This window comes from Oncorhynchus mykiss, chromosome 6 (genome assembly GCF_057628025.1).
Source record: "Oncorhynchus mykiss isolate SJ-2025 chromosome 6, ASM5762802v1, whole genome shotgun sequence".
NCBI lineage: Eukaryota > Metazoa > Chordata > Actinopteri > Salmoniformes > Salmonidae > Oncorhynchus > Oncorhynchus mykiss.
The window spans coordinates 27,945,729-27,972,533 of record NC_143027.1 but is presented as its reverse complement, the minus strand read 5'-3'; the positions used below and the strand labels follow the sequence as shown (position 1 = coordinate 27,972,533).

The window sequence follows — 26,805 nt, the reverse complement described above, 5'->3', positions numbered from 1 at the left end:
AGGGAGTGATGGAGTTTCTAATGGAATAATGGACTGTACCCCTCAGCAAATTACAAGTAAAAATGTTAACACAAGATTTTTTTTGCCTGGATTTCATAGTTCCCTATTGAAGTATAACTTATTTAAAAATCTTATTGTTTAATAGTTGAAAGTCACAACATCTGATAGATTGGCCAATGAACATCATGTGGCAATATAATAGTATAGCTACAGTATGTTTTAGAGACTTCTGTACAGAACACTTGTGTAACTATACGCCGGTTAGTTACAGGTTGCTTGATCAGGAAAATTGCAAAAATAATTCAATTTTCCTCCAGTGGAAACCATGACGTGTTTCATAGAGCCCTCGGTTCCATATGACGCAGGCAGAGTTGGATTGGAGAAGGGGGCCTCACATGAACCTTGCTCTGTCTACATGTAATCCAGCTTGTTGGGTCTTACCTTATCTCCTGGGTGTGGTCGCATCACAGACACACGGTCATAGCCTTTCCTCACCAAAACCCACAGAGCATCCAGCTTGCCCTGCAATCACAAAGCAGTACACAATACCAATAAGATGCGTTTTGTGCATGGTTTTGTGTTGGTGTGACTATAAGTTGCTATGCGACATACACACTATACTAATACTTTACATGAATTTCCAGGGATTATCTTTGAACTCAACCCATAACTTCATCATTTTCTCAATGCATGTCTATCTGTTACCAATTAGAGTGTTCACTTTGTAGATTGAAATTCAATTGAATTATAAAACAGCTGACCCAAATTATTATCAAAGCCAGAACCTGAACAAATGATATTTGCTCATTGTGAATTCTGCATAGACCCAGCCATTGCTAAGAGGTCGGGGAAGGGGGCAGAACAAAAATAATCAGTTTTTCTACACAAAACTACTGGTTCTGCAGCCCTTGTAGGTTAGTCCAGTGTGTATCTGGTTTCAATTAGCCATCCCCTGCTGACTGTCAGGACATATAGAACCATGCCTTTAACTTGTGCCTGGCCCTGTGTGTAGAGGCTCCATACCAGTGGTCACGTAAGGACTGGGACCCCAACACTAAAATATGAAATGCCTACATAATAAACTCCAGCTTCAACCCATCCTATCAGTCAAATACATGGCCATATATAAAGGAACCTGTGTTGAGTATGTGATTGAACTTGACAACTGTGTGTGCAATGTATTGTCCAGGTCAATACCTTAATTGGTGAGTACCACTTATGAGGGCCAGGAGGCTTGCGCGTGCCATTGTTGAGGATGCGAGTCGGGGTCTGTATAAACTCCTGCTCGGGCATCTTCACCCTGGCGTTCTTGGCCTTCTCCAGCTTGGCTCCCTCCTCAGTAGAGCCTTTCTCACCCCAACGCACCTGACAAATAACAAGAGGTTTTCAGACCGGTCTAGCTTCATTTCAACCACATTCAAGCAGTCGGATCAACCACTTAGTGTGTGCTTGGTTGTTTGCCATCGCTGTTCTTTCAAACAGAGTCTTCCTATGTCAAATAGCATGGAGAGGACAGCTGTAGATTGTGAGGGAGGGCAGGTACATTACAGTAGTATGAAGTACAGTAGTGGGAATGAAAGCTGGTTCTCAGAACTTAAACACAGCAGGGCTCCAGGGAAGCTCACCTCCATCCTTTTGATTCCACCCACACCTCTGCCCCCATAGTAGGAAGCATCAACCGTGGGCCACTTCTTCTTGGGCATCCCATCTTCTTCCTCATCCTGAAGTGGGGGGAAATAGAGAGAGTGTTAAAGACAGGTGTTAATATCTCACATTTGGTTCACAGTATCTAAGACAGGGTTAATAAAAATGTAGGTCTGAGATGATTGATAATTTCACACACACTGTTGGTTCTGAGATACAGTTTAAACACCAAGCCCCCTGTTTCTCCATCTTTCATATACACTGCTCTGTCTAATATTTCAGGTCCTGGGTATGATTTCCTTTATTTTCTAAGTCAGTCTCCATCTACTCACTCTCCCCCTCGCCACATTACCTCCAGTCCCGTCCGTGGCGTGCGTCAGATCAGAGGAAATGACAGAGTCCACAGCCCACCTCTTCATGTTTCAGCTCTTTCACAGGCCCAGATTCAGACTAATTGAATCCATCAGGACTATGATCAGGGCCGGCCAGGGAGGAGGTGGCAATAACAATAGGCTGACGCCATCACCCTCACTGACCCTCAGAGAGACACAGACAATGGGCAAAGAGCTTCACAGAGGATAGATACCTCCTATATGATCTAATTGAATTGGAGTAGGGGAGATGCTAACTTCACCAATTTTGTGTGGACATTCCATGTGCCGGGTTAATGAGGTGATTTTACGACAATTGATATCTCACAAAATCAACATCTAATCATAATGATATCAGTTGAGAAAACAAGTACTTGGATTGTGTCACTACGGTATACACCTGCCTCTCTATTCTTTCCTGATGACAACCATAGACAGGTACCCCCCCCCCCCCCCCCCCCCCCCCCACACACACACACACACACACACAAAATGGGTCTATAATAAAAAGGAATTAATTGCAACATTTATGAAAAGATGTGTGCTGACAGTTGAAAACGTTTGTAAGTAGAGTCATTTGCGGCGCCGTTTGTTGTTCACTGTGAAAGTATTTATTGTTGTGAAGTACTGATAGTTTCATCTGATTAGTCAGTGAATTTCCAGAGGTCTGGAGGGATTTCAAGGAAAGGATTCCAAACAGATGGCTCTTAAATAAGGCCTTAGTTGAAACCTTAAACTTGAAGAAAATCCCATACAGTGAAGTAAAGGGATAATTATTCTCAACTTTCTTTTTTATCATACTGTACATGGGGGGTATAGAAATTGATTATCAATTTGTACAGTGACCAGAGAAAGGGGCTGTTCAAAGAAGAGCTCCTGCCTTTTTTATTAGAATGTATTTGCTGGGAGTAACGGGTGGTTCAGGACTACATGAGGTGTGGAAAAAAACAGGTCTTCATAGTGGGAGGGTGTTGTCCTGACCATGCTCTGGTTGATGGATACAGTACTACATATCTATCATGACACTACTTCAAAGACAAAACCACAGCAATTGGGCGGGATAAATATCTTGGTCATATGTCAGTCGATAAAATCATAGGGGAATATTCCAAATGGTCAGTGAGGTTTGTGATAATTGAAGAAAATGGACCAAAAGCAATGGTTTCCAACACCTATTAACATTCTAAATGGTTTTGCTACATGTCAGTCAGTCAACTATAACCTGGTAGCCTACAGTAGTGTATCTCTCTATTTCACTAAAACTATCCACCAAAAGTATTATTACTTTACCTATAAAACAAATGGCTGAAAGTGTATTTCTCTTCTGCTTAATGGCCATTACATTTAGAGCCATATCATTGTGCTACGGTGAGTGAACAGAGACTTCTCTACCCTCCCAGAGACAATCCCTAACTATAACGTCAGACATACTGTGGAAAATCTAACCCACACTCCAACAGTAATTAAGTAAAGGGTTTCTTTTTTTCATGTGTTTTTTCTTACCGAACTGTCTTCCAGTACTGGTGGTGGCTCATGGATCATCTGTTGTTGGGGGGGGGGGGGGGGGGGGAGTGAAGAGACAGAGTTTACATGAGCATGAAAGAAAACAAACATGTACTTCAAAATACACATTTAAAAACAGGGTTACATGAAATCACATGGCTCAGGAATCGTTTTTTTCTCTCCCTTGTTCAACTATTTACAAGCGACTGACCTAGAAATCTGCCATCCAGATTCCTAAACGTGGGATGTTGGTTGGGTGGGGAGTTGAAGAGGGGTGGGGGAGAGTAAAGGGCATGCGAGTGTATTTCTGTTTTCAACTGTGATGAAATTCAAGGAAACCTGTGTAAAGCGTATTGCAGGAAAAGGACATCTTAAAACATTTTACAGACAGCTTTTGACTACCAGCTCCTCCTGTTGGATTTAGGCAGAGCCCTGTGATGATGTAGTAGAATATTAGAATCATTTCAATGTTTAGTAAATATAGATAAAACTGTATTTTCCTCAGATTCTCTTCTCAATCTATAGCAAGACACATGTTTGTGGTGTGTCTATGGCCAACAAAATGTTGAGCAACTATAACTGTAAGCACTTAGAAAATAACCTGACCAAGACAATTAATATACATGACTTGAAATGATACTTATTTTCCTCTGTGCTTCCCAAAGCCTGGAATACTAGCTGATTTCCCATGGTAACCTAGCATCACTTTCCCAAACAGTGCTGGGCAAGGATTTCCACCGAAAATAACTGACAAGAACTATAAAGGTAAGGAGAGAGAGAGTAACATAGTAAAAACTGGCATATTTTTCTGCGTCTTTCCAACTTTTCTGTTTCCAGGCTGGTAAAACAGATATTGAAAGGGCAATACACACCATAGACCAGTGTTGCATTTTGTTAGACATGGTTGGGAGGGAGAGGCAGTAGATTGGAGTTGGCATGGAGTTATTCTGAGAATGACTAACCTATGTATTCTGGGAAAAAGATGTGACCTCATGGAATTTGTTTTAGGAACTTTGGCAAACATGAACACTGTGTGATTGTGTAACCTACTTCCCATATCTTGATGATGGCGTAAGTTTCCTCTCTCCTCTCAATGTTTTTGTCTAAATACTAGAACAATACTGAGAAGCTACATTGCCCTTGACCTCCATGAGCTGAGGGGGCAGCGGTTCTGTGACCTCCAGTTGAACAAATGACTTCAGAGGGACTAATTACTTCAGCACACATTTACCACTGGGCTTTGACCTCTGGTGACCTCTGGGCATAATGGACTAACAAAATCAATTGGAGGCCAAAAAGGCCAAGGAGTCTCATCCTTCACTAACTCATAACCATCTCACCATGGGAATGTTGTTCAGGTATGTAAGGTGCTCAGAGTGTGCCAAGGTCATACAAAAGAACTCTGGAAAATAAATCCATGATCACAGTGTATAAACAGTATACAAAGTTGTCTCAGAAAAGACTTAGTGGAAATCTTGTAAGCTACACATAAGTTTACCTACCGTATAGGGCAATTTGTGTTTCATTTTAAAAGGTTACAGCTTGTAAGACACTGTCCATGAGTGTGAATGTGACAGATAGTGTATGTGACTCACCACAGTGCAGCAGAGAGGCCAGAACCACCAGAGCAGCATGAAGACTAAGAGCATCATGAGGATGAGCAGGGCGATGGCCAGGATGGTTCCATCAGACTGGGACAGACAGAGAGTGAGGGACACCGGTCAAACTCAGTCTCTACTGAGCTGCACAACAGTGCAAAGGCTGAGAACCATCAGAAAGTTCAAGTGCCTGTTATTTTGTAACTACAGGGGAATAACATAATAAGGCATAGTTTGAGACAGTTATTGGTTCCCGTGAATCTTTGATGGGGTACTGCATAGCACATAGTTGTGTTGCACAGTGGTGTGGTGCATTTTGTTCTTACACAGCTCACAGTTGTAATGGTGACTGAACTGGAGATGAAACTAAGACCTTCATTCATGCTGACATAGAGGTTGGCTACCCTGGAACACAGATGGAGTGTAAAGAGATAGAGTGTGGTGAGGATGGGTGACAGAAATATCGGCAGATAAAGATAGAACCTGATATTCATTCAGTTATGGTAGTACTTACATTCCCTCTTCCTGTAGAATAGGGGCAGGACAGAGGAGATATGTATCTTCCACTATTAATGGCTTCACACCTAGAGGAGTAGAGGAGAACGAAGGGTCACCCATACACAAATCATAATGGTTCTGCTGTAGTCAGAGTGTAATTCAGACTGCACAGATCAAACTTCCATCTCAATCATCCGAATCCATTGATCTTTCGAGAAGTGGCGCAGATGCAGACATGTATCAGGAGCTCAGATGTACAGTGGCTTCAAAAAGTATTTACATCTATTTACTTTTTCAAAAACAAATTGTGTTACAGGCCGAATTTAAAATGGATTCAATTGAGATTTTGTGTCACTGATCTACACAAAATATCAAATATTGTCAAAGTGGAATTTTGTTTGTAGGGAATTTTAGAAATTAATGCAAAATGTAACAGTGAAATGTCTTGGGTCAATAAGCATTCAACCCCTTTGTTATGGCAAGCCTAAATACATTCTGGAGTAAAAATGTGCTTAACAAATCGCATAATAAATTGCATGGACTCATTCCGTGTTCAACAATAGTGGTTAACATGATTTATGAATGACTACCCCATCTCTGTACCGTACACATACAAATATCCATAGTCCCTCAATCGAGTAGGGAATTTCAAACACAGATTAAACCCCAAAGACAATGGAGTTTTTTTACTGACTCGCACAAAAGAGCACCGATGGGTATATGTGTAAAAAGAAAAAAGGCAGACGCTGAATATCCCTTTGGTGATTTATTAACTAGGCTTTGGGTGGTGTATCAATACACCCAGTCGCTATAAAGATACAGGCGTCCTTCCTAACTCAGTTGTCGGAGAGGAAGGACAATGCTCAGGGATTTCACCAAGAGGCCATGGTGGGAAACAAATTCACCTTTCAGCAGGACAATAACCTAAAACACAAGGCTAAATCTACACTGGAGTTGCTTACCAAGACGACATTGAATGATTCAGTTTTAGCAAAATGGCTGTCTAGCAATGATCAACAATAAACTTGACAGAGCTTGAAGAATTTTAAAAGAATAACGGGCAAATACTGTACAATCCAGGTGTGCAAAGCTCTTAGAGACTTACCTAAAAAGACTCACAGCTATAATCACCGGCGCCAAAGGTGCTTCTACAAACTATTGACTCAGGGGTGTGAATACTTATGTAAATTATATATTTCTGTATTTTATTTTCAATAAATTAGCCAATTAAAAAAACATGTTTTCACTTAGTCGTATGTGGTATTGTGTGTAGATGGGTAAGGAAAAAATATAGTTAACCAATTTTGAATTCAGGCAGTAAATGTGGATGTCAAGGCTGTGGGTAACTGGTGAAAGGAGTCAGGCGCAGGAGAGCTGAGATGCATGGACAAGGTATTTAATACAAGAAAACACCAGTACAAAACAACAAAACCCGGCAACAATAATAACAGCCGTAAGATACAGCCTAACAATAAAACAAACGCGCACACAAACATGGGGGAAACCAGAGGGTTAAATAATGAACATGTAATGAGGGGAATTGAGGGGAATTGAAACCAGGAGTGTAGAAAACAAAGACAAAACAAATGGAAAATGAAAAGTGGATCGTGATGGCTAGAAGGCCGGTGACGTCGACCGCCGAACGCCGCCCGAACAAGGAGAGGGACCGACTTTGGCGGAAGTCGTGATAGTACCCCCCCTTGACATGCGGGTCCAGCAGCGTGCCAAACCCGGCCTCTGGGTTGACCCGGAGAACGAGGCGCAGGGCGATCCGGATGGAGACGGTGGAAATCCCGCAGCATCGAAGGGTCCAATATGTCCTCCACCGGCACCCAGCATCTCTCCTGCAGACCGTAGCCCTCCCACTCCATGAGGTACTGAAGGCCCCTCGCCCGACGCTTCAAGTCCAGTATGGATCGGACTGCATACGCCGGGGCGTCCCAGGTCTCCTCAGCGTGCCTAAACCAGTCATCCATCGCAGGAGCCTCGATCTGGCTCTGATGCCACGGCGCCAAAACCGGCTGGGTCCTCAGTACTCACTGGAAAGGGGAAAGGTTGGTAAAGGAGTGGCGGAGCGAGTTCTGGGCCATCTCTGCCCAGGGTATGAACCCCGCCCACTCCCCCAGCCGGTCCTGGCAATAAGACCGCAGAAACGAACCGACATCCTGGTTTACTCTCTCCACCTGCCCGTTACTTTCGGGGTGAAAACCTGAGGAAAGGCTGACCGAGACCCCCAGACGTTCCATGAACGCCCTCCAGACCCTTGACATGAACTGGGGACCTCGATCAGATACAATGTCCTCAGGCACCCCGTAGTGCCGGAAGACGTGTGTGAACAGGGCCTCCGCAGTCTGTAGGGCCGTAGGGAGACCGGGCAAAGGGAGGAGAAGGCAGGACTTAGAAAACTGATCCACAATGACCAGGATTGTGGTGTTACCCTGTGAGGGAGGCAGATCCGTCAGGAAATCCACAAACAGGTGCGACCACGGCTGTTGTGGAATGGGCAAGGGTTGTAACTTCCCTCTGGGCAGGTGCCTAGGGGCCTTGCACTGGGCGCACACAGAGCAGGAGGAAACATAAACCCTCATGTCCTTAGCCAAGGTGGTCCACCAGTACTTCCCACTAAGACAGCGTACTGTCCGACCGATGCCCGGATGACCAGAGGAGGGTGACGGGTGGGCCCAATAGATCAAACGGTCGCTAACAGCAAATGGAACGCTCCCACACCACCGGTGCCACCAGACAAGAGGCCGGAAGTATGGGAGTGGGATCCATGGGCCGCTCCACTGTGTAATACAGCCGGGACAGTGCGTCTGCCTTAGTGGTCTGGGAACCTGGTCTGTAGGACAGGGTGAAGACAAAACGGGTAAAGAACAGGGCCCACCTTGCCTGGCGAGGGTTCAGTCTCCTCGCAGCCCGGATGTACTCCAGATTGCGGTGGTCAGTCCAGATGAGAATAGGGTGTTTAGCCCCCTCAAGCTAATGTCTCCATGCCTTCAAGGCCTTGACAACAGCCAACAGCTCCCGGTCCCCCACGTCATAGTTTCTTTCTGCCGGGCTGAGCTTCTTCGAAAAGAAGGCACGGGGTGGAGCTTTGGTGGCGTACCCGAGCGCTGAGAGAGCACGGCTCCTATCCCAGCCTCGGACGCATCCACCTCCACTATGAATGCCAAAGAGGGATCCGGATGAGCCAGCACCGGAGCCGAGGTAAACAGAGCCTTCAGGCGACCTAAAGCCCTATCCGCCTCAGCCGACCACTGCAAACGCACTGGTCCCCCCTTCAGCAGTGAGATGATGGGAGCCGCTACCTGACCAAAACCCCTGATAAACCTCCGGTAGTAGTTGTCAAACCCTAAAAACCACTGCACTTCCATAACCGTGGTGGGAGTCGGCCAATTACGCACCGCTGAAATGCGGTCACTCTCCATCTCCACCCCTGAAGTGGAAATGCGGTACCCTAGGAAGGAGACAGACTGTTGGAAAACAGGCATTTCTCAGCCTTGACGTACAGGTCATGCTCCAACAGTCGACCAAGCACCTTGCGCACCAGGGACACATGCTCGGCGCGTGTAGCGGAGTATATCAGAATGTCGTCGATATACACCACTACACCCTGCCCGTGCAGGCCCAGGAAAATCTTGTCTACAAAGGCCTGGAAGACTGATGGAGCATTCATCAACCCGTACGGTATGACGAGGTACTCATAGTACCCTGAGGTCGTACGAAATGCCGTCTTCCACTCGTCCCCCTCCCGGATACGCACCCGGTTGTAATTGCTCCTGAGATCCAATTTTGTGTAGAAGCGCGACCAGTGCATTGACTCGATCGCACTGGCGATGAGAGGCAGCGGGTAATTGTACCTCACAGACATTTGGTTGATGCCTCCATAATCAATACATGTGCACAGACCTCCATCCCTTTTCTTCACAAAAAATTAACTTGAGGAGGCAGGTGAAGTGGAGGGGCCGAATGTACCCCTACCCCAGAGATTCGGAGACATTTGTTTCCATAGCCTCTGTCATCTCTTGCGACAGGGGATACACGTGACTCCTGGGAAGTGCTGTGTCTACCAGGAGATCTATCGCACAATCCCCCCGTCGATGGGGTGGTAATTGAGTCGCCTTCTTTTTACAGAAGGCGAGAGCCAAATCGGCATATTCAGAGGGGATGCGCATGGTGGAGACCTGATCTGGACTTTCCACAGTAATAGCACCGACGGAAACCCATAAACATCTCCCCGAGCACTCTCCTGACCACCCTGTGAGAGCCCTCCGTTGCCATGAAATAGTGAGGTTATGACATACCAACCAGGGTAGGCCCAGCACCACGGAAAACGCAGGAGAATCAATAAGAAAGAAACTTTCTCTCTTTGTGACCCTCCTGCGTAACCATGCCCAGTGGAGTGGAGGCCTCTAAAATTAGCCCCGACCCTAATGGTTGACTATCTAGGGCGTGCACAGTGAAAGGCATGTCCACAGAAACAATGGGGATCCCTAAAATATGGGCAAATGATCAGTCAATAAAATTCCCAGCTGCACCTGAATCTACGAGCGCCTTTTGCTGGGAATGCAGGGAAAACTCAGGAAAATGTATAAACAAAAACATGTGAGCAACAGGGGGATATGGGTGAGCCTGGTGCCGACTCACCTGGGGTGACACGAGAGTGCCCTGCCTGCTGCTTCGACTCCCAGAGGAACCTCTCCAGCACCGACCAGCAGTGTGTCCTCTGCGGCCACAGATGCTGCAGGGAACTGTCCCTCCTCCGGTCGCCCTAAGAGCAGCATGGGCGTCGGAGCGGTGGTGCTGGGGGATGGAACTGACAGGCCCCGATCCCGACATCAGGTTATCCAGCTGGTTAAACGTGAGAGTGGTGTCCCTGCTGGCCAACTCCCGACGTACGTCCTTGCGCAGACTGCACCGTTAGTGATCGATCAGGGCCCTGCCGCTCCATCACGCGCTTGCGTCGTCCCCTGCCTCAAGTGGAACAGACTTTCACCCGCTGCTCTACCCTCAGGCGGGTGGTCGAAAACTGCCCGAAAGCGGCTGGTGAGCTCTGCGTAAAGGTCCAACACCGCTTCTCCTTCCCCCCATACGGCGTTGGCCCACTCCAGGGCTTTCCCTGAGAGACCGGAGAGGAGGGCAGACACGCTCTCACGTCCTGAAGGAGCCGGATGGATGGTCGCCAGGTAGAGTTCCAGCTTGAGTAGGAACCCCTGGCATCCAGCAGCCGTCCCATCATATTCCCTCAGGAGTCGAATCCCACTGGGATCGGGTGAAGGAGGGGTGAACCGTGGTGCCTGTTGTAGTGGTGCTGGTGGAGGCGCTGGAAGTACTTCTCCTCTCTCCCATCGTTCCATCATCTGCAGCACGCAATCCATAGCGGTGCCGAGACGTTGCAACATGGTCGCATGCTGTTGGAAGCGCTCCTCGACCGCCAAATGGGGGGTTGTCTGCTCCTGCTGACTCCATTTATGAGGTGCGTGTTTCTGTCAAGGCTGTGGATCACTGGTGAAAGGAGTCAGGCGCAGGAGAGCCGAGATGCATGGACAAGGTATTTAATACAAGAAAAAAACAGTACAAAACACAATACTATGGTGCAGGAAAAAATACCGGTACCACAAATAAACGGGCGTAACAACATAACCCGGCAACAATAATACCAGCCGTAAGATACAGCCTAACAATAAAACAAACACGCACACAAACATGGGGGAAACCAGAGTGTTAAATAATGAACATGTAACGAGGGGAAATGAAACCAGGTGTGTAGTAAACAAAGACAAAACAAATGGAAAATGAAAAGTGGATCGGTGATGGCTAGAAGGCCGGTGACGTCAACCGCCGAACGCCGCCCGAACAAGGAGAGGGTCCGACTTCGGCGGAAGTCATGATAGTGGAGCAAAATGTCGAATAAGTCAAGGGGTATGAATACTTTCTGAAGGCACTGTATATCATCGCTCTTCAACTGATGTCTGGAGTTCATTGACTAATGATCATGAAATGACATCATCTTATTGGATTTTTTTGTATTGTACTGTGACATAATTAGTGATCACAACAGAGAGCAGTTGTAATTTCTCTTGATGGTAACTCATTTAACATACCAATCTAATATAATACAGAGATGCTTAAGGACCATACTTAAATACTCTAGTCCTGACACCAAGAGCAGAGACAAAGACAATGATTAAAAGCATAGCCTTCATTTTTAAAGAGAACCTCTAGTCTTTCTGTGTTCAACTTGTGAAATGTTGGAATCAGATCCAGTGAGCATGGTCATCGCCCAAGACTGCCTGTTTATCCTGGCTCAGGGTTAACATACCCCTGCACTGAGGAAATCAACATGAGCGCTCCTCTCCTCTCCAGTAACACCCTGCAGGACGGAGGGGAGGAATTGGGACCAGGGGCAGATCAATACTGCAGCCTGCCAAGCTGAGCTCAGAGCCAACACAAACTCAGCCAGATATCCCATTCAGAGTTCAACTCAGCGGTCACCCACCTTATACTAACTGCGCCCGGCCCGCCACAGGAGTTGCTGGTGCGCGATGAGACAAGGAGATCCCTACCGACCAATCCCTCCCTAACCCGGACGACGCTAGGCCAATTGTGCGTCGCCCCACGGACCTCCCGGTCGCGGCCGGTTACGACAGAGCCTGGGCGCGAACCCAGGGACTCTGATGGCGCAGCTGGCGCTGCAGTACAGCGCCCTTAACCACTGCGCCACCCGGGAGGCGCGACATGTGCCCACTGTTAAAGCTTACTCAATAAATCACAGCCAAATGTTATAGTTAGTAGATGTTATTGCAGGTGTAGCAAAAATCTTGTGTTCCTAGCTCCAACAGTGCAGACCAGCCTATTTAACCAATACTGAGACAATTTAACATGACATTGCTTCTGAGAATACAATAACATGGCTGCACTGCTGTCTGTCAAGTAAGATTTGTGGAGAACTATACAATCCCAATAAAATTATGATTACTCCGGTTCCTGGGCATTTCTAAAGAATAAAGTCTTATCACGTCACAAGTGGTGGATTCTCATCTTTAACACAGTGCCTTCGGAAAGTATTCAGGCCCCTTGACTTTTTCCACATTTTGTTATGTTACTGCCTTATTCTAAAATTGATTGAATAAAAACAAATACTCCAATACTATATGGCATAATGACAAAGTGGAAACAGGTTTTTAGAAATGTTTGCATATGTATTAAAAATAAAAACAGAAATACCTTACTTACATAAAGTTGAAGTCGGAAGTTTACATGCACCTTAGCCAAATACATTTAAACTCAGTTTTTCACAAATCCAGACATTTAATCCTAGTAAAACTTCCCTGTTTTAGTTCAGTTAGGATCACCACTTTATTTTGTGAAATGTCAGAATAATAGTAGAGAGAATGATTTATTTCAGCTTTTATTTCTTTCATCACATTCCCAGTGGGTCAGAAGTACATATACTCAATTAGTATTAGATAGCATTGCCTTTAAATTGTTTAACTTGGGTCAAACATGTTGGGTAGCCTTCCACAAGCTTCCCACAATAAGTTGGGTGAATTTTAGCCCATTCCTCCTGACAGAGCTGGTGTAACTGAGTCAGGTTTGTAGGCCTCCTTGCTCGCACACACCTTTTCAGTTCTGCCCACAAATTTTCTATAGGCCACTCAAATACCTTGATTTTGTTGTCCTTAAGCCATTTTGCCACAACTTTGGAAGTATGCTTGGGGTCATTGTCAATTTGGAAGACCCATTTGCGACCAAGCTTTAACTTTCTGACTGATGTCTTGAGATGTTGCATCAATATAGCCACATAATTTTCCATCCTCATCCTCAAGCCATGACATAATTTTCTGTAATTTTCCAAGCTGTTTAAAGGCACAGTCAACTTAGTGTATGTAAACTTCTGACCCACTGGAATTGTGACACAGTGAATTATAAGTGAAATAATCTGTCTGTAAACAATTGTTGGTAGATGTCCTAACCGAATTGCCAAAACTATAGTTTGTTAACAAGAAGTTTGTGGAGTGGTTGACAAACGATTTTTAATGACTCCAACCTAAGTGTATGTAAACCTCAGACTTCAACTGTAAGTATTCAGACCCTTCGCTATGAGACTTGAAATTGAGCTCAGGTGCATCCTGTTTCCATTGATCATCCTTGAGATGTTTCTACAACTTGTTTGGAGTCCACCTGTGGTAAATTCAATTGATTGGACATGATTTGGAAAGACACACACCTGTCTATATAAGGTCCCACATTTGACAGTGCATGTCAGAGCAAAAATCAAGCCATGAGATCGAAGGAATTGTCCGTAGAGCTCCGAGACAGGATTGTGTTGAGGCACAGATCTGGGTAAGGGTACCAAAACATTTCTGCAACATTGAAGGCCCCCAAGAACACAGTGGACTCCATCATTCTTAAATGGAAGATATTTGGAACCACCAAGACGGGGGAGAAGGGCCTTTGTCAGGTAGGTGACCAAGAACCCGATGGTCCTTTACGGTAGAGTGGCCAGACTGAACCCACTCCTCAGTAAAAGGCACATGACAGCCCGCTTGAAGTTTGCCAAAAGGCACTTGAAAACTCTCAGACCATGAGAAACAAGATTCTCTGGTCTGACGAAACCAAGATTAAACTCTTTGGCCTGAATGCCAAGCGTTACGTCTGGAAGAAACCTGGTACCATCCTTACGGTGAAGCATGGTGGTGGCAGCATCATGCTGTGGGGATGTTTTTCAGTGGCATGTACTGGGAGACTATCGAGGGAAAGATGAATGGAGCAAAGTACAGAGAGATCCTTGATGAAAACCTGCTCCAGAGCGCTCAGACCTCAGACTGAGGCGATGGTTCACCTTCCTAGAGGACAATGACCCTAACCACACAGCCAAGACAATGCAGGAGTGGCTTCGGGACAAGTCTCTGAATGTCCTTGAGTGGCCCAGCCAGAGCCCGGACTTGAACCCGATCAAACATCTCTGGAGAGACCTGAAAATAGCTGTGAATCTCCCCATCCAACCTGACAGAGCTTGAGAGGATCTACAGAGAAGAATGCAAGAAACTCCCCAAATATAGGTGTGCCAAGCATGTAGCATCATACCCAAGAAGACTTGATGCTGTAATCGCTGCAAAAGGTGCTTCAACAAAGTACTGAGTAAAGGGTCTGAATACTTATTAGAAATTAGCAACATTTTCTAAAAACCTGTTTTTATTTGTCATTATGGGGTATTGTGTGTAGATTGATAAGGAAAATAAACAATTTCATCAATTTTAGAATAAGGCTCTAACGCAACAAAATGTGGAGGTCAAGGGGTCTGAATACTCTCCGAAGGCACTGTATCTCCATGATGATGCTCACTGGAGCCATCAGGGCAGCATCTGTCACAGGAAGGAAGGAATGCTCCCGACGTCTCTTCACTGCCAAAGTTCAGAAGGCCTGTATTTGCTGCTACTGCTTTTCCTGGAAACATGGACTCAGACATTCAGTTGCTGAACACATGTAGCTACACATTGCTCCTTTCCTTCGAGGGCTGGAGCCTTTGGAGAATGTGGAGAGGCGGTAGAGGAGTGGTGGTGTCTGTGGTGATGGTCAAGGGGCGCATTGGGAGTTCTGCAGATTACAGAAGAGCGCACTGTAGGACTATTGGAATCAATCATATGAGGCCATTGACACTCAACCACAAGAAACAATGAGCCAACAGTGGCCAATTAGACATGGCGCCTGCTGTTTCTGAAATGACTGAGCTGTTTAGGGGTAAATGTTCCACTGGACAGTTGGTACACATATCCTTGGGTTTACATCTGAAAGAAGGGATGGAGGAGGGAAGTAAACAAAGAGGTGGTGTATCCTTTTTTCCCTAATTTTTTTCCATGTCTTCCGCTTGGGGAGTTTGGATGTTTAATTACATACAAACAATTTACATTCTGGGTCACCGTAAACCGTTCTCTTCAACACTAATTCAGAGTAGAAGACATTTGTTAGCAGTCCTCAGGTCATTCCTGCTAAGTAGCACCATACTGTAAAAGGTATAAAACCGTAATATTGAACGCAGCTGAAGACTGTACTTTGATCTGCTATCAAATTCCATAGATTCAATTCTTCATGACCTAAACATCCCCTCATCCTCTTCCTCTCAGGCCCAGACTATATTTTCTCTTTGTTTGTAATTAGAGCATGCCCTCCCACAGCTATATGTTGGCATGCATCGGAGGGGGCTGGTCTCACACATCCATTAAGCCACTTCAAGACCACAGGGGGAACTTGGATGTGCCTCCAGGGCTTTTCCCCAGACTGCCTTGTGTGTGACACTGTTTCCCTTGATCTTCTAGCTCTGGTGCAGTCCCAGGCCGTTAAAGTACAAATGTACCCTTTAAAATCAAAAACCAGTAATACCAGAAACAAATGGCATAGGCACTTGTTTGGGCATAGAGAACCCCTACTGATCTCCTGAACGTAACTTTTGGGAAGCATTAAGAGACATCAATAAGAAAACATTTACTTTTACTGTGTCTAACTCATAACACCGCGTCTGTCATCCATTTCCTGAGCAGTTTTACTCTTACAACTGCAGTAAATACAACTTTGTGTGTCCTATTGCATGATTAGCAAATTCTTTACGCATTATTAACATGTCTTTAAAACAAACAGACTACAGGTCCACTGTTTATTCATTTTGAGTTGGTGCTCCACTTACTCTTGGTGAGTGTGTCGTTGATTCGGAAACTGCACAGGACCTTATGGACATTCCGAGCATGAAGGAAGCCATTTCCTCTCACCACCACCTGGAACGTTTCTAGAGAGGGAATAGAGAAACACAATGACTGAGGAGGCATACAGCCAGTTAGAGTGTAAAACTGAACTGAATTTGTCACACCATGTGTTCAAGCTAACATCTGAGTCTATCATCTCAGCATCTCACACTCTGGTCACATTCAGCCAACAAACTCTAAACCACCATGCCCTGACCATAGTGGTTGTTGAAGATAAACTATTTTTTCTGAATGCCTTAAGAATTGAGATTTTGCTGTCAATGAGACTTCAACTGCAGTTGTCCAGACATTTGGATATTTAATGGCTCTCTGGAGCCAATATCACATAACGCAGAAAACCTGAAGCGTAAATACTTATTTTTACAGTGAGGAAAGTGTGTTGTAAGACTGTAGAATGGACAATGACGGCAGCATTACACATCAGATAAAAGAGAGAAAGAAATTATTTGTGTCCTCAGTACAGTAGTTTTGTTGGGACTAGGTCCAGGTTGAATCCTTCATGACAAAAGAAGTTGCTGCTACTGTGTGTAGGAGATATTTACTGCACACCAGTCTGCTGGCCCTGCCAAGTCTCGTCCTGTTGTGCGCTCCAATATGAGGGGGCCTTTAAATGTCTGATTTAATGATCTGAGGCCAGAGAGGATAAATACAGGCCAGAGGTCTGTACACTTACCTCCTGCACAGATACTGGAGGGTTCCACTGCCAGGATCTCAATACAGGACTTCTTTAAGATCTGTGGGAGTAAGAGAGACATGTGGGCTTTGGGCAAAGGTCTGGCTTGTTACAGAGCATTGTGTGTTGCTTTATTGAGGGTATTGGTTTAATAATATAATCCCTATACTCCTTTTACTGGCAATTACAGTATCAGTGTGTACCTGTGCACCTCATTTATAGGGTCTGCTTAATGTCTCCTGTTCTCCTCTCTGTGCTCCTCTCTGTTCTTGTGTTCTGGATGTACATCTCTCTCTATACCCCCACTGTTCAGAGAAAGTATGTGTTGTAAGCCTGAAGATCGGTTTGATTTACTGCATGCTGTCCTTCTTTATTGAGTCTGAGCCAGCAGCTTTCAGCATGCTGTTAATGGGCTCCAGATGCCAGTCAACTTGTCTGACTGACCTCTAGCTCTGTTAGAGGAACTCAGTGCCTGGGCGACAATGGCCTCTCCACGACTCTCCTTTTCTTTCCTTCCTCCGCTATTGAAATAGTTTGAGCGGATACAAAAATATAAGTCAATACCTTTGAGGTGGAAGCTATAATGAATGAATGCATACACTTTGATCCTGTTTGGGTAGACTCCACTAGCTTGGATCAAAAGCTGGGAGGTCAGAGTCACAGCAGGTTTTCCTGAAATTCTGTTTCTGGTGAGTTTTGATGGATGGAATATTTCTGTTTATTGTTTTCTTTAATCCTATTCTCCCTTGTTTCCTATTTGATTAATGTGTTAATGGATTTAAATATGTACTGCAGTGAGAATTATTGAACACAATCTCTGGATGGATGGTGCAGTGTACCTTAAAGATGCTGTTATTCTAGCCTTCCCACTGGGCACAGACGTCAGTTCAACGTCTATTTTTCGTTAAGTTATCTTCCAAAAATGTCACAATAATATTTGATTTATGTTAAAAGTTGGATGAAAAAAATATGAAATTCCCTTACCTTAATGACTTTTTGCAAATCCAATCAGTTTTTACATTGATTCAACCTTATCACGTATAATTTTTTGTTGTTGAAATGACGTGGAAACAACGTTTAGTGTTTGCCCAGTGGGATCCTTGTGTTAGTCGTCAAGTCTGAACCTCTTACCGAATCAATGACCCCCTGCAGTGCTTCAAAGCCATCATTCACTGGGAAGACATGGTCCTTGCTATCAGCAATCATTGCCAGCTGAGGAAGAAAAAAAAGGGTCATACAGTTCTACACAGCCACCAGCCTCTTTTCCAAATGACGTTTGGGATACAGTTTGAGACCAAGTCAAATCAGAGCACAATGAAGCAAGATGCATCAACACACCTGTGTCTCATTGAAGTCCTTCACCCCCACGCAGTATACTGAGGCACCCAGACTCCGCGATCGGTTGGCCTGTCAGGTATTCACAGAGGAGCAAAAACAGGAAAGACTGTCGACACCTGGAATCGCACTACATCAATCAAAACACATACACTGACAACACTCCAGATAACTACAGTCTTCGGAAAAAAAAAGTGCTATCAAGAACCTAAAAGGGTTATTCGTCTGTCCCTATAGGATAACCCTTAGAAGAACTATTTTTTGTTCCAGTCGAAGAACCCTTTTGGAACCCTTTTTTCTAAGAGTTAACTCTGGACACCGATGTGTAGATTTGACAAATAGCTAAGAGCATTGACCTCTGGCTGACTGATATTCAATAAAAATAATTAGACGTTGAAGGAAACCATTTTTTGGCAAAAGCCTGTAGACTAGAGCCAACAGAGCCCATGAGCCAAATGTTACATTTCATGAACATCTGAAAGAAGGAGCTACGCTGACAATATTATTCAATATGAGTGACAGGAAGTTTCAAACTATTGTTGCAAGGCTCCCTGTTAAGTGACACTTTCCCCACACATTTTGAAAGCTACTGAGAGAGATATCAGCCTCACTTCATCAATGTCTGAGTGGCTGGCCTTGCTGTCTGCATGTGTCCAGGGGTAAGTGATTAAAAAGCCCCAGCTTTGCCCCCCTGCTGCACCTGCACTTCCAATCCCAGCCCAGTCGGGGGGTTAGTTCATTGGTTCCTTTTGCAGATGTGTGACGAATGACTGGGCCTTTTTAATTCACCGGGCAGATGGGAGATATAAATCTGACAGACGCTTTGACCTCCTTTCCCTTCTCTGGAAAGAGGGGATCGAAGTGTTACCGAGGTGATGTACAGTATATGGTGCTGGTGTTTGATCTGTGCCCACAGTAGTGCAAGTTCTGTTTACAATTTGTGGTCTTGTCTCCCTCTCGCTCGCTCTCTCTCTCTCAATTAAATTAAATTCAAAGGGATTTATTGGCATGAGAAACATGTTTACATTGCCAAAGCAAGTGAGATAGATAATAAACAAAGGTGAAATAAACAGTTAACATTACACTTACAAAGTTCCAAAGGAATAGAGACATAAATCATATTATGGCTATATACAGTGTTGTAACGATGAACAAATAGTTCATGTACAAAAGGGAAAATAAATAAACATAAATATGGGTTTTATTTACAATGGTGTTTGTTCTTCACTGGTTGCCCTTTTCTCGTGGCAACAAGTCAAAAATCTTGCTGCTGTGATGGCACACTGTGGTATTTCACCCAATAGATATGGGAGTTTATCAAAATTGGATTTGTTTTTCGAGTTCTTTGTGGGTCTGTAATCTGAGGGAAATATGTGTCTCTAATATGGTCATACATTTGGCAGGAGGTTAGGAAGAGCAGCTCAGTTTCCAACTCCTTTTGTGGGCAGTGTTCACATAGACTGTCTTCTCTTGAGAGCCAGGTCTGCCTATGGCAGCCTATCTCAATAGCAAGGCTATGCTCACTGAGTCTGTACATAGACAACAATTTCCTTAATTTTGTGTCAGTCACTGTGTACTCTCTGTTTAGTGCCAAATAGCATTCTGGTTTTCTCCATTTTTTTTTGTTAATTCTTTCCAATGTGTCAAGTGATTATCTTTTTGTTTTCTCATGATTTGATTTGGTCTAATTGTGTTGCTGTCCTGCGGCTCTGTTTGTGTTTATGAACAGAGCCCTAGGACCAGCTTGCTTAGGGAACTCTTCTCCAGGTTCATCTCTCTGTAGGTGATGACTTTGTTTTGAAGGTTTGGGAATCACTTCCTTTTAGGTGGTTGTAGAATTTAACGGCTCTTTTCTGGATTTTGATAATAAGCAGGTATCGGCTTAATTCTGCTCTGCATACATTATTTTATGTTTTACACTGAGTATGTTTTTCCAGAATTATGCATGCAGAGTCCCATTTTGTAAATTATTGGTTGGTGAGCAAACCCCAGACCTCACAACCATAAAGGGCAATGGGTTCTATAATTGATTCAAGTATTTTTAGCCAGATCCTAATTGGTATGTAGAATTTTTTGTTATTTTCGATGGTGTAGAAGGCCCTTCTTGCCTTGTCTATCAGATCGTTCACAGCTTTGTGGAACCTGTGGCGCAGATGCTTAGGCTGTGGCATGTACAGTTTTTTGTGTGCTCTAGGGCAACGGAGTCTAGATGTAATTTTTTGGAACAGCATTATTTTTGTCTTACTGAGATTCACTGTCAGGGCCCAGGTCTGACAGAATCTGTGCAGAATATCCTTCCTTGGTTGGGGACAGCGTGGTGAGCGTACATTTTTCTTTATTATAAATGTCGCCAATAAAACAAGAAACAACAAAAAACGAACGTGAAGCTTACTAGGGCTGTACAGGCCACTAACAAAGGCAACCACCCACAAAATACAAAAGTAAAAAGGCTGCCTAAGTATGATTCCCAATCAGAGACAACGATAGACAGCTGTCCCTGATTGAGAACCATACCCGGCCAACACATAGAAACACAGAACATAGAGTTTCCCACCCGAGTCACACCCTAACCAACCAAACATAGGGAATAAAAATATCTCTACGGCCAGGGCGTGACACCAGATCATCAGCAAACAGTAGACATTTTACTTCAGATACTAGTAGGGTGAGGCCAGGTGCTGCAGACTGTTCTAGTGCTCTCGCCAATTTGTTGGGGCTCAAGCTGCATCCCTGTCTCACCCCACGGCCCTGTGGAAAGAAATGTGTTTTTTTCCAATTTTAACCACACACTTGTTTGTGTACATAAATTATGTAATTTTGTATGTTTTTCCCCCAACACTGCTTTCCATCAATTTGCATAGCAAACCCTCATTCCAAATTGAGTCAAAAGCTTTTTTGAAATCAATAAAGCATGAGAGGACTTTGCCTTTGTTTTGGTCTCTTTATTTGTCAATTAGGGTGTGCAAGGTGAATACGTGGTCTGTTGTACCATAATTAGGTAAAAAGCCCATTTGACATTTGCTCAGTACATTGTTTTCACTGAGGGAATGTATGATAATGATAACGCAGAGGATTTTCCCAAGCTTGCTGTTGATGCATATCCAACAGTATTTATTGGGGTCAAATTTGTCTCCACTTTTGTGTATTGGGGTGACCAGTCCTTCCAAATATTGGGGAAGATGCCAGAGATGAGGATGACGTTTAAGTATAACCAATTTATTAAGTATAACCAATTGAAATTTGTGGTCTGTATATTTTATCATTTCATTAGGATACCATCAACATCACAGGCATTTTGGGGTTGGAGGGTATATATTTTGTCCTGTAGTTCATTCAATGGAATTGAATAATCCAGTGGGTTCTGGAAGTCTTTAATTGTTGATTCTAAGATTTGTATTTGATCATGTATCATTTATATTTCTATGTTTTTCCAAAAAGATTGGAGAAGTGGTTTATCCATACATCTCTGTTTTGGATGGATAACTCTTTGTGTTGTTTGTTTAGAGTGTTCCAATTTCCCCAGAAGTGGTTAGATTCTTGTCACGTTGTATAAATGATTGGAGACAGGCACAGGAATTTGTGATAAGGAGGTTTAATTCTCCACCCAAAATATACAACCTGCCATGAAAAGGCATGGGGACAAAGCCCAAAACAAACACATACAAAAACACAGGGATGTAACCTGAACAAAAGAGTTAAAAACACACGTGATGAGACCCGCAATACACTACACGGGGCGAGACCCGCGATAGCAAATGTACAACAATACACAGGATGAGAACCGTAATAACAAGTGTACAAAACACGAAATAACAAGAATAGGTACTCACAGACCAACAGACATGGGAACACTAACCGACAAAACAATGGTGAACAGAGGGCACATATATACAATTAGTATTCAGGGGGAATGGGAACCAGGTGTGCGTAATGAAACAGTGCAGTGATGCCTTGAGGCCGATGACGTAGACCTCTGGAGCTGGTGCGCGGAATGAGCAGCAGTACCGGGGTGCGCGGAATGAGCAGCAGTACCGGGGGAATCCGTGACAATTCTAGTGATTCTTCAATTACATTGAGCTGATTTCTGATATGCTGTACCTTATTTTTCCGTAGTGTATTTCTGTATTGTTTTAGTGATTAACCATAGTGAAGGTGTAGGCTTAGGTTTTCTGGGTCTCTATGTTTTCGGTTGGATAGGTTTCTCAATTTATTTCTTAGCTTTTTACATTTTTCATCAAATCATTTGTCATTGCTGTTAATGTTCTTAGGTTGTCTGCTTGACATTTTTAAATTTGATAGGGAAGCTGAGAGGTCAAATACTGTATACTCTTTAGGCATTCTAATGCCAAGTTTACACCTTCACTATTACAGTGAAAAGTTTTTTCCAGGAATGTGTCTAAAAGGGATTGAATTTGCTGTTGCCTAATTGTTTTTTAGTAGGTTTATATAACAATTTCCTTCCATCCATAGCATTTCTTAATATTATGCAGATGGCTTTGATGCCTCATGATTGAGTGTTGCTCTGTTCAAGTAAACTGTGATTTTGCTATGATCTGATGGGTGTGTCAGTGGGCTAACTGTGATCGCTCTGAGAGAATCTGGGTTGAGGTCAGTGACGATGTAATCTACAGTACTACTGCCAATGGATGAGCTGTAGGTGTACCTACTGTAAGAGTCCACACAAAGCCTACCATTGACTATGTACAGACCCAATGTGTGAAAGAGCTTCAGGAGTTGTGTTGGTTGTCTTGTCATAATTGTGTCTAGGGGGCATATTTCTGCGGGAATGCTGTCACCTCCATGTACAGTTGAAGTCGGAAGTTTACATACACTTAGGTTAGAGTTATTAAAACTTGTTTTTCAACCACTCCATAATTTTCTTGTTAATAACAAACTATAGTTTTGGCAAGTCGGTTTGTGCATGACACAAGGAATTTTTCCAACAATTGTTTACAGACAGATTATTTCACTTATAATTCATTGTATCACAATTCCAGTGGGTCAGAAGATTACATACACTAAGTTGACTGTGCCTTTAAACAGCTTGGAAAATTCCAGAGAATGATGCCATAGATTTAGAAGCTTCTGATAGGCTAATTGACATAATTTGAGTCAATTGGAGGTGTACCTGTAGATGTATTTCAAGGCCTACCTTCAAACTCAGTGCCTCTTTGCTTGACATCATGGGCAAATCAAAAGAAATCAGCCAAGACCTCAGAAAAAAAATTGTAGACCTCCACAAGTCTCGTTCATCCTTGGGAGCAATTTCCATACACCTGAAGATACCACATTCATCTGTACAAACAATAGTACGCAATATAAACACCATGGGACCACGCAGCCGTCATGCCGCTCAGGAAGAAGATGCATTCTGTCTCCTAGAGATGAACGTACTTCGGTGCGAAAGGTGCAAATCAATCCCAGAACAACAGCAAAGGACCTTGTGAAGATGCTGGAGGAAACAGGTACAAAGTATCTTTATCCACAGTAAAACAAGTCCTATATCAACATAACTTGAAAGGCCGCTCAGCAAGGAAGAAGCCACTGCTCCAAAACTGCCATAACATAGACAGACTACGGTTTGCAACTGCACATGGGGACAAAGATAGTACTTTTTGGAGAACTGTCCTCTGGTCTGATGAAATAACTGTTTGGCCATAATGACCATCGTTATGTTTGGAGGAAAAAGGGGGAGGCTTGCAAGTCAAAGAACTCCATCCCAACCGTGAAGCATGGGGTGGCAGCATCTTGTTGTGGGGGTGCTTTGCTCTAGGAGGGACTGGTGCACTTCACAAAATAGATGGCATCATGAGGATGGCCAATTGTGTGGATATATTGAAGCAACATCTCAAGACATCAGTCAGGAAGTTAAAGCTTGGTCGCAAATGGGTCTTCCAAATGGACAATGACACCAAGCATACTTCCAAAGTTGTGGCAAAATGGCTTAATGATAACAGTCAAGGTATTGGAGTGGCCATCACAAAGCCCTGACCTCAATCCTATCGAAAATTTGTTGGCAGAACTAAAAAAAGCATGTGCGAGCAAGGAGGCCTACAAACCGGACTCAGTTACACCAGCTCTGTCAGGAGGAATGGGCTAAAATTCACCCAACTTATTGTGGGAAGCTTGTGGAAGGCTACCCAACACGTTTGACCCAAGTTAAACAATTTAGAGGCAATGCTACCAAATAATAATTTAGTGTATGTAAACTTCTGACCCACTGGGAATGTGATGAAAGAAATAAAAGCTGAAATAAATCATTCTCTCTACTATTATTCTGACATTTTACATTCTTAAAATAAAGTGGTGGTTCTAACTGATCTAAAACAGGGAATTTTTACAAGGAGTAAATGTCAGGAATTGTGAAAAACTGAGTTTAAATGTATTTGGCTAAGGTGTATGTAAACTTCTGACTTCAACTGTAGGTGTTTGTCCCCCTGTGTGCTGAGAGTGTCAGGTTCTTGTCCAGTTCTGGCATTTAGGTCGTCACAGACCCGTACATGTCCCTGGGCCTGGAAATGGTTGACCTCCCCCTCTAGGTTGGAGAATATGTTAAAGTATGGGATTATATTGGGGGGATATACACTTCCGTTCAAAAGTTTGGGGTCACTTAGAAATGTCCTTGTTTTTGAAAGAGAAGCCCACTTTTTGTCCATTAAAATAACATCAAATTGATCAGAAATACAGTGTAGACATTGTTAATGTTGTAAATGACTATTGTAGCTGGAAACGGTTGGTTTTTAATGGATTAAATATGTACAGCTGAAGTCGGAAATTTACATACTAAAAAACAAATTTCATGTATGTTGTCATGGAAAACAAGGACATTTCTAAGTGACCCCAAACTTTTGAACGGTAGTGTGGGTAGCACTCATGAGGCCATTTTTCTCTGTGGAGATCATTTCCATATGAACTTTCTAGCCCGATGTAAAATGTTCCTGTTTTGACTAATTTAATAGAGTGGGTTAGGTTTGCTCTACACCAAATTAGCATACCCCTTGAGTCTCTTCCGTTTCACACCCGGTAGTTTGGTGGATTTGACTACCAACTCTCTGTAACCTAGAGGGCAACCCGTGGGTCAGTCTCCCATATACCATGTTTCCTGTAGGATTACAATGTCTGTATTTTCAATTTATTTGATGAAGTCTGGGTTCCTGCTCTTTAGGCCAAAGGCAGATGCCTTCAGACCTCTCTCTTTCGCTCTCTTTCTCTTCACACAACTAAATACAATTCAATTCAAAGAGCTTTATTGGCAGGGGAAACATATGTTTCCATTGCCAAAGCAAATGGAATAGACAGGTTGTGCCTACCTCCCTCTCAGCATAGTAGAAGAGGTCCTCATGCAGCTCCCCATCTGTGAGAGCGATAATGACACTTGCGGTACGGTATCCTATAAACAGACACAAAACCTTTGATTCAGATCTAAATGCTTCCACAGAGCTATTCAAATAATAATAATAATGATAGACAAACAGATATACTTGAGAAATTAATATATGATGCAAGACGTACAACAGGAATAAATTGAAATATTTTTATTGAACTACACACCTTCAGAGTTTCCATAGTATATCTGCTCACTGGCCTGTAAAAGAAGAGGAATTGGATTGAAAACGGACACTGGCTAAATCTGTCCTGTGAATAAAGCAGCTATTCATACTGATACAGGAGCCATTTTTTCTCTGAACCATGGTCTTTGTTCTTGAGCCAGTGTGGAGATAGATTCCAGCTCAGAGCTCAGCTAAAAGCAGACAGCTCACCCTCTGGATGCCTTCGTGCATAAAGGTGTCTCCACCTGGAAGTACCCTCTGGAGCTCCTCCAGACCTTTTCGAATCTGCTCCCTGAGCAAGCAGACCAAAAGACAGATGAGAGGGCAGTTCACACTCATCATGTATCATCCCTCACCCTGCAGAAGTCCCTATCTCATTGATATAACTGCAGCTATAAAGCTATGAAAATCGTAAATTGCAAGACCTTAAAGAAGAAGTAGCTATAGGTATTGATGTAAATAGAGTCATCATAGTGATACATGTGGTTGATATGCTACTATTAAATCATACTGTCAAACTAAAACATTGGGTACAGCATTAAACTGTGTGCATGCATGCACATAATTTTGAATAACAAGTGAGTCGCTTTAAGCCCAAAAAATAGAACTGTGAATTAATATTTAACAGATTTTATTTTGTACTGTTTTCTTGTGAAATTCAGTCTTCTTTGTAAACTAAAAGCAGACACAGACAGATATGAAATGACAAAGGCAATTGTTTTTAATAAGCACAGAAACAATCTATTTATTGAAGTGGCATTCCATTTCAGAGAGTAGTAATGTGTGTGCTTCAGGTTTTAAGAGATCAAGCTTAGATTTAGGGATCTATAGCCACAGGACACTGTCCAGCAGAGAGTAAGGAAATGAGTCTTG

General features: G+C 43.6%; 1 protein-coding gene across 1 annotated transcript in view; it reads right to left on the bottom strand.

Annotated features, from left to right (window-relative positions):
* The window catches only part of LOC110525650 (anthrax toxin receptor 1), a 50,815-nt gene that overhangs the window by 11,008 nt on the left and 13,002 nt on the right, over positions 1–26,805 (bottom strand). Inside the window, exons 7-20 of the mRNA XM_021605971.3 lie at positions 26,143–26,224; positions 25,934–25,967; positions 25,693–25,772; positions 18,386–18,454; positions 18,179–18,259; positions 17,048–17,108; positions 16,299–16,397; positions 5,631–5,700; positions 5,443–5,521; positions 5,114–5,209; positions 3,519–3,557; positions 1,626–1,721; positions 1,198–1,365; positions 442–522 (exon numbers count right to left, since the gene is read on the bottom strand). Of these exons, the coding sequence (XP_021461646.3) occupies positions 442–522; positions 1,198–1,365; positions 1,626–1,721; positions 3,519–3,557; positions 5,114–5,209; positions 5,443–5,521; positions 5,631–5,700; positions 16,299–16,397; positions 17,048–17,108; positions 18,179–18,259; positions 18,386–18,454; positions 25,693–25,772; positions 25,934–25,967; positions 26,143–26,224 (1,135 nt within the window). The remainder of the gene's footprint in view (positions 1–441; positions 523–1,197; positions 1,366–1,625; positions 1,722–3,518; positions 3,558–5,113; positions 5,210–5,442; positions 5,522–5,630; positions 5,701–16,298; positions 16,398–17,047; positions 17,109–18,178; positions 18,260–18,385; positions 18,455–25,692; positions 25,773–25,933; positions 25,968–26,142; positions 26,225–26,805) is intronic.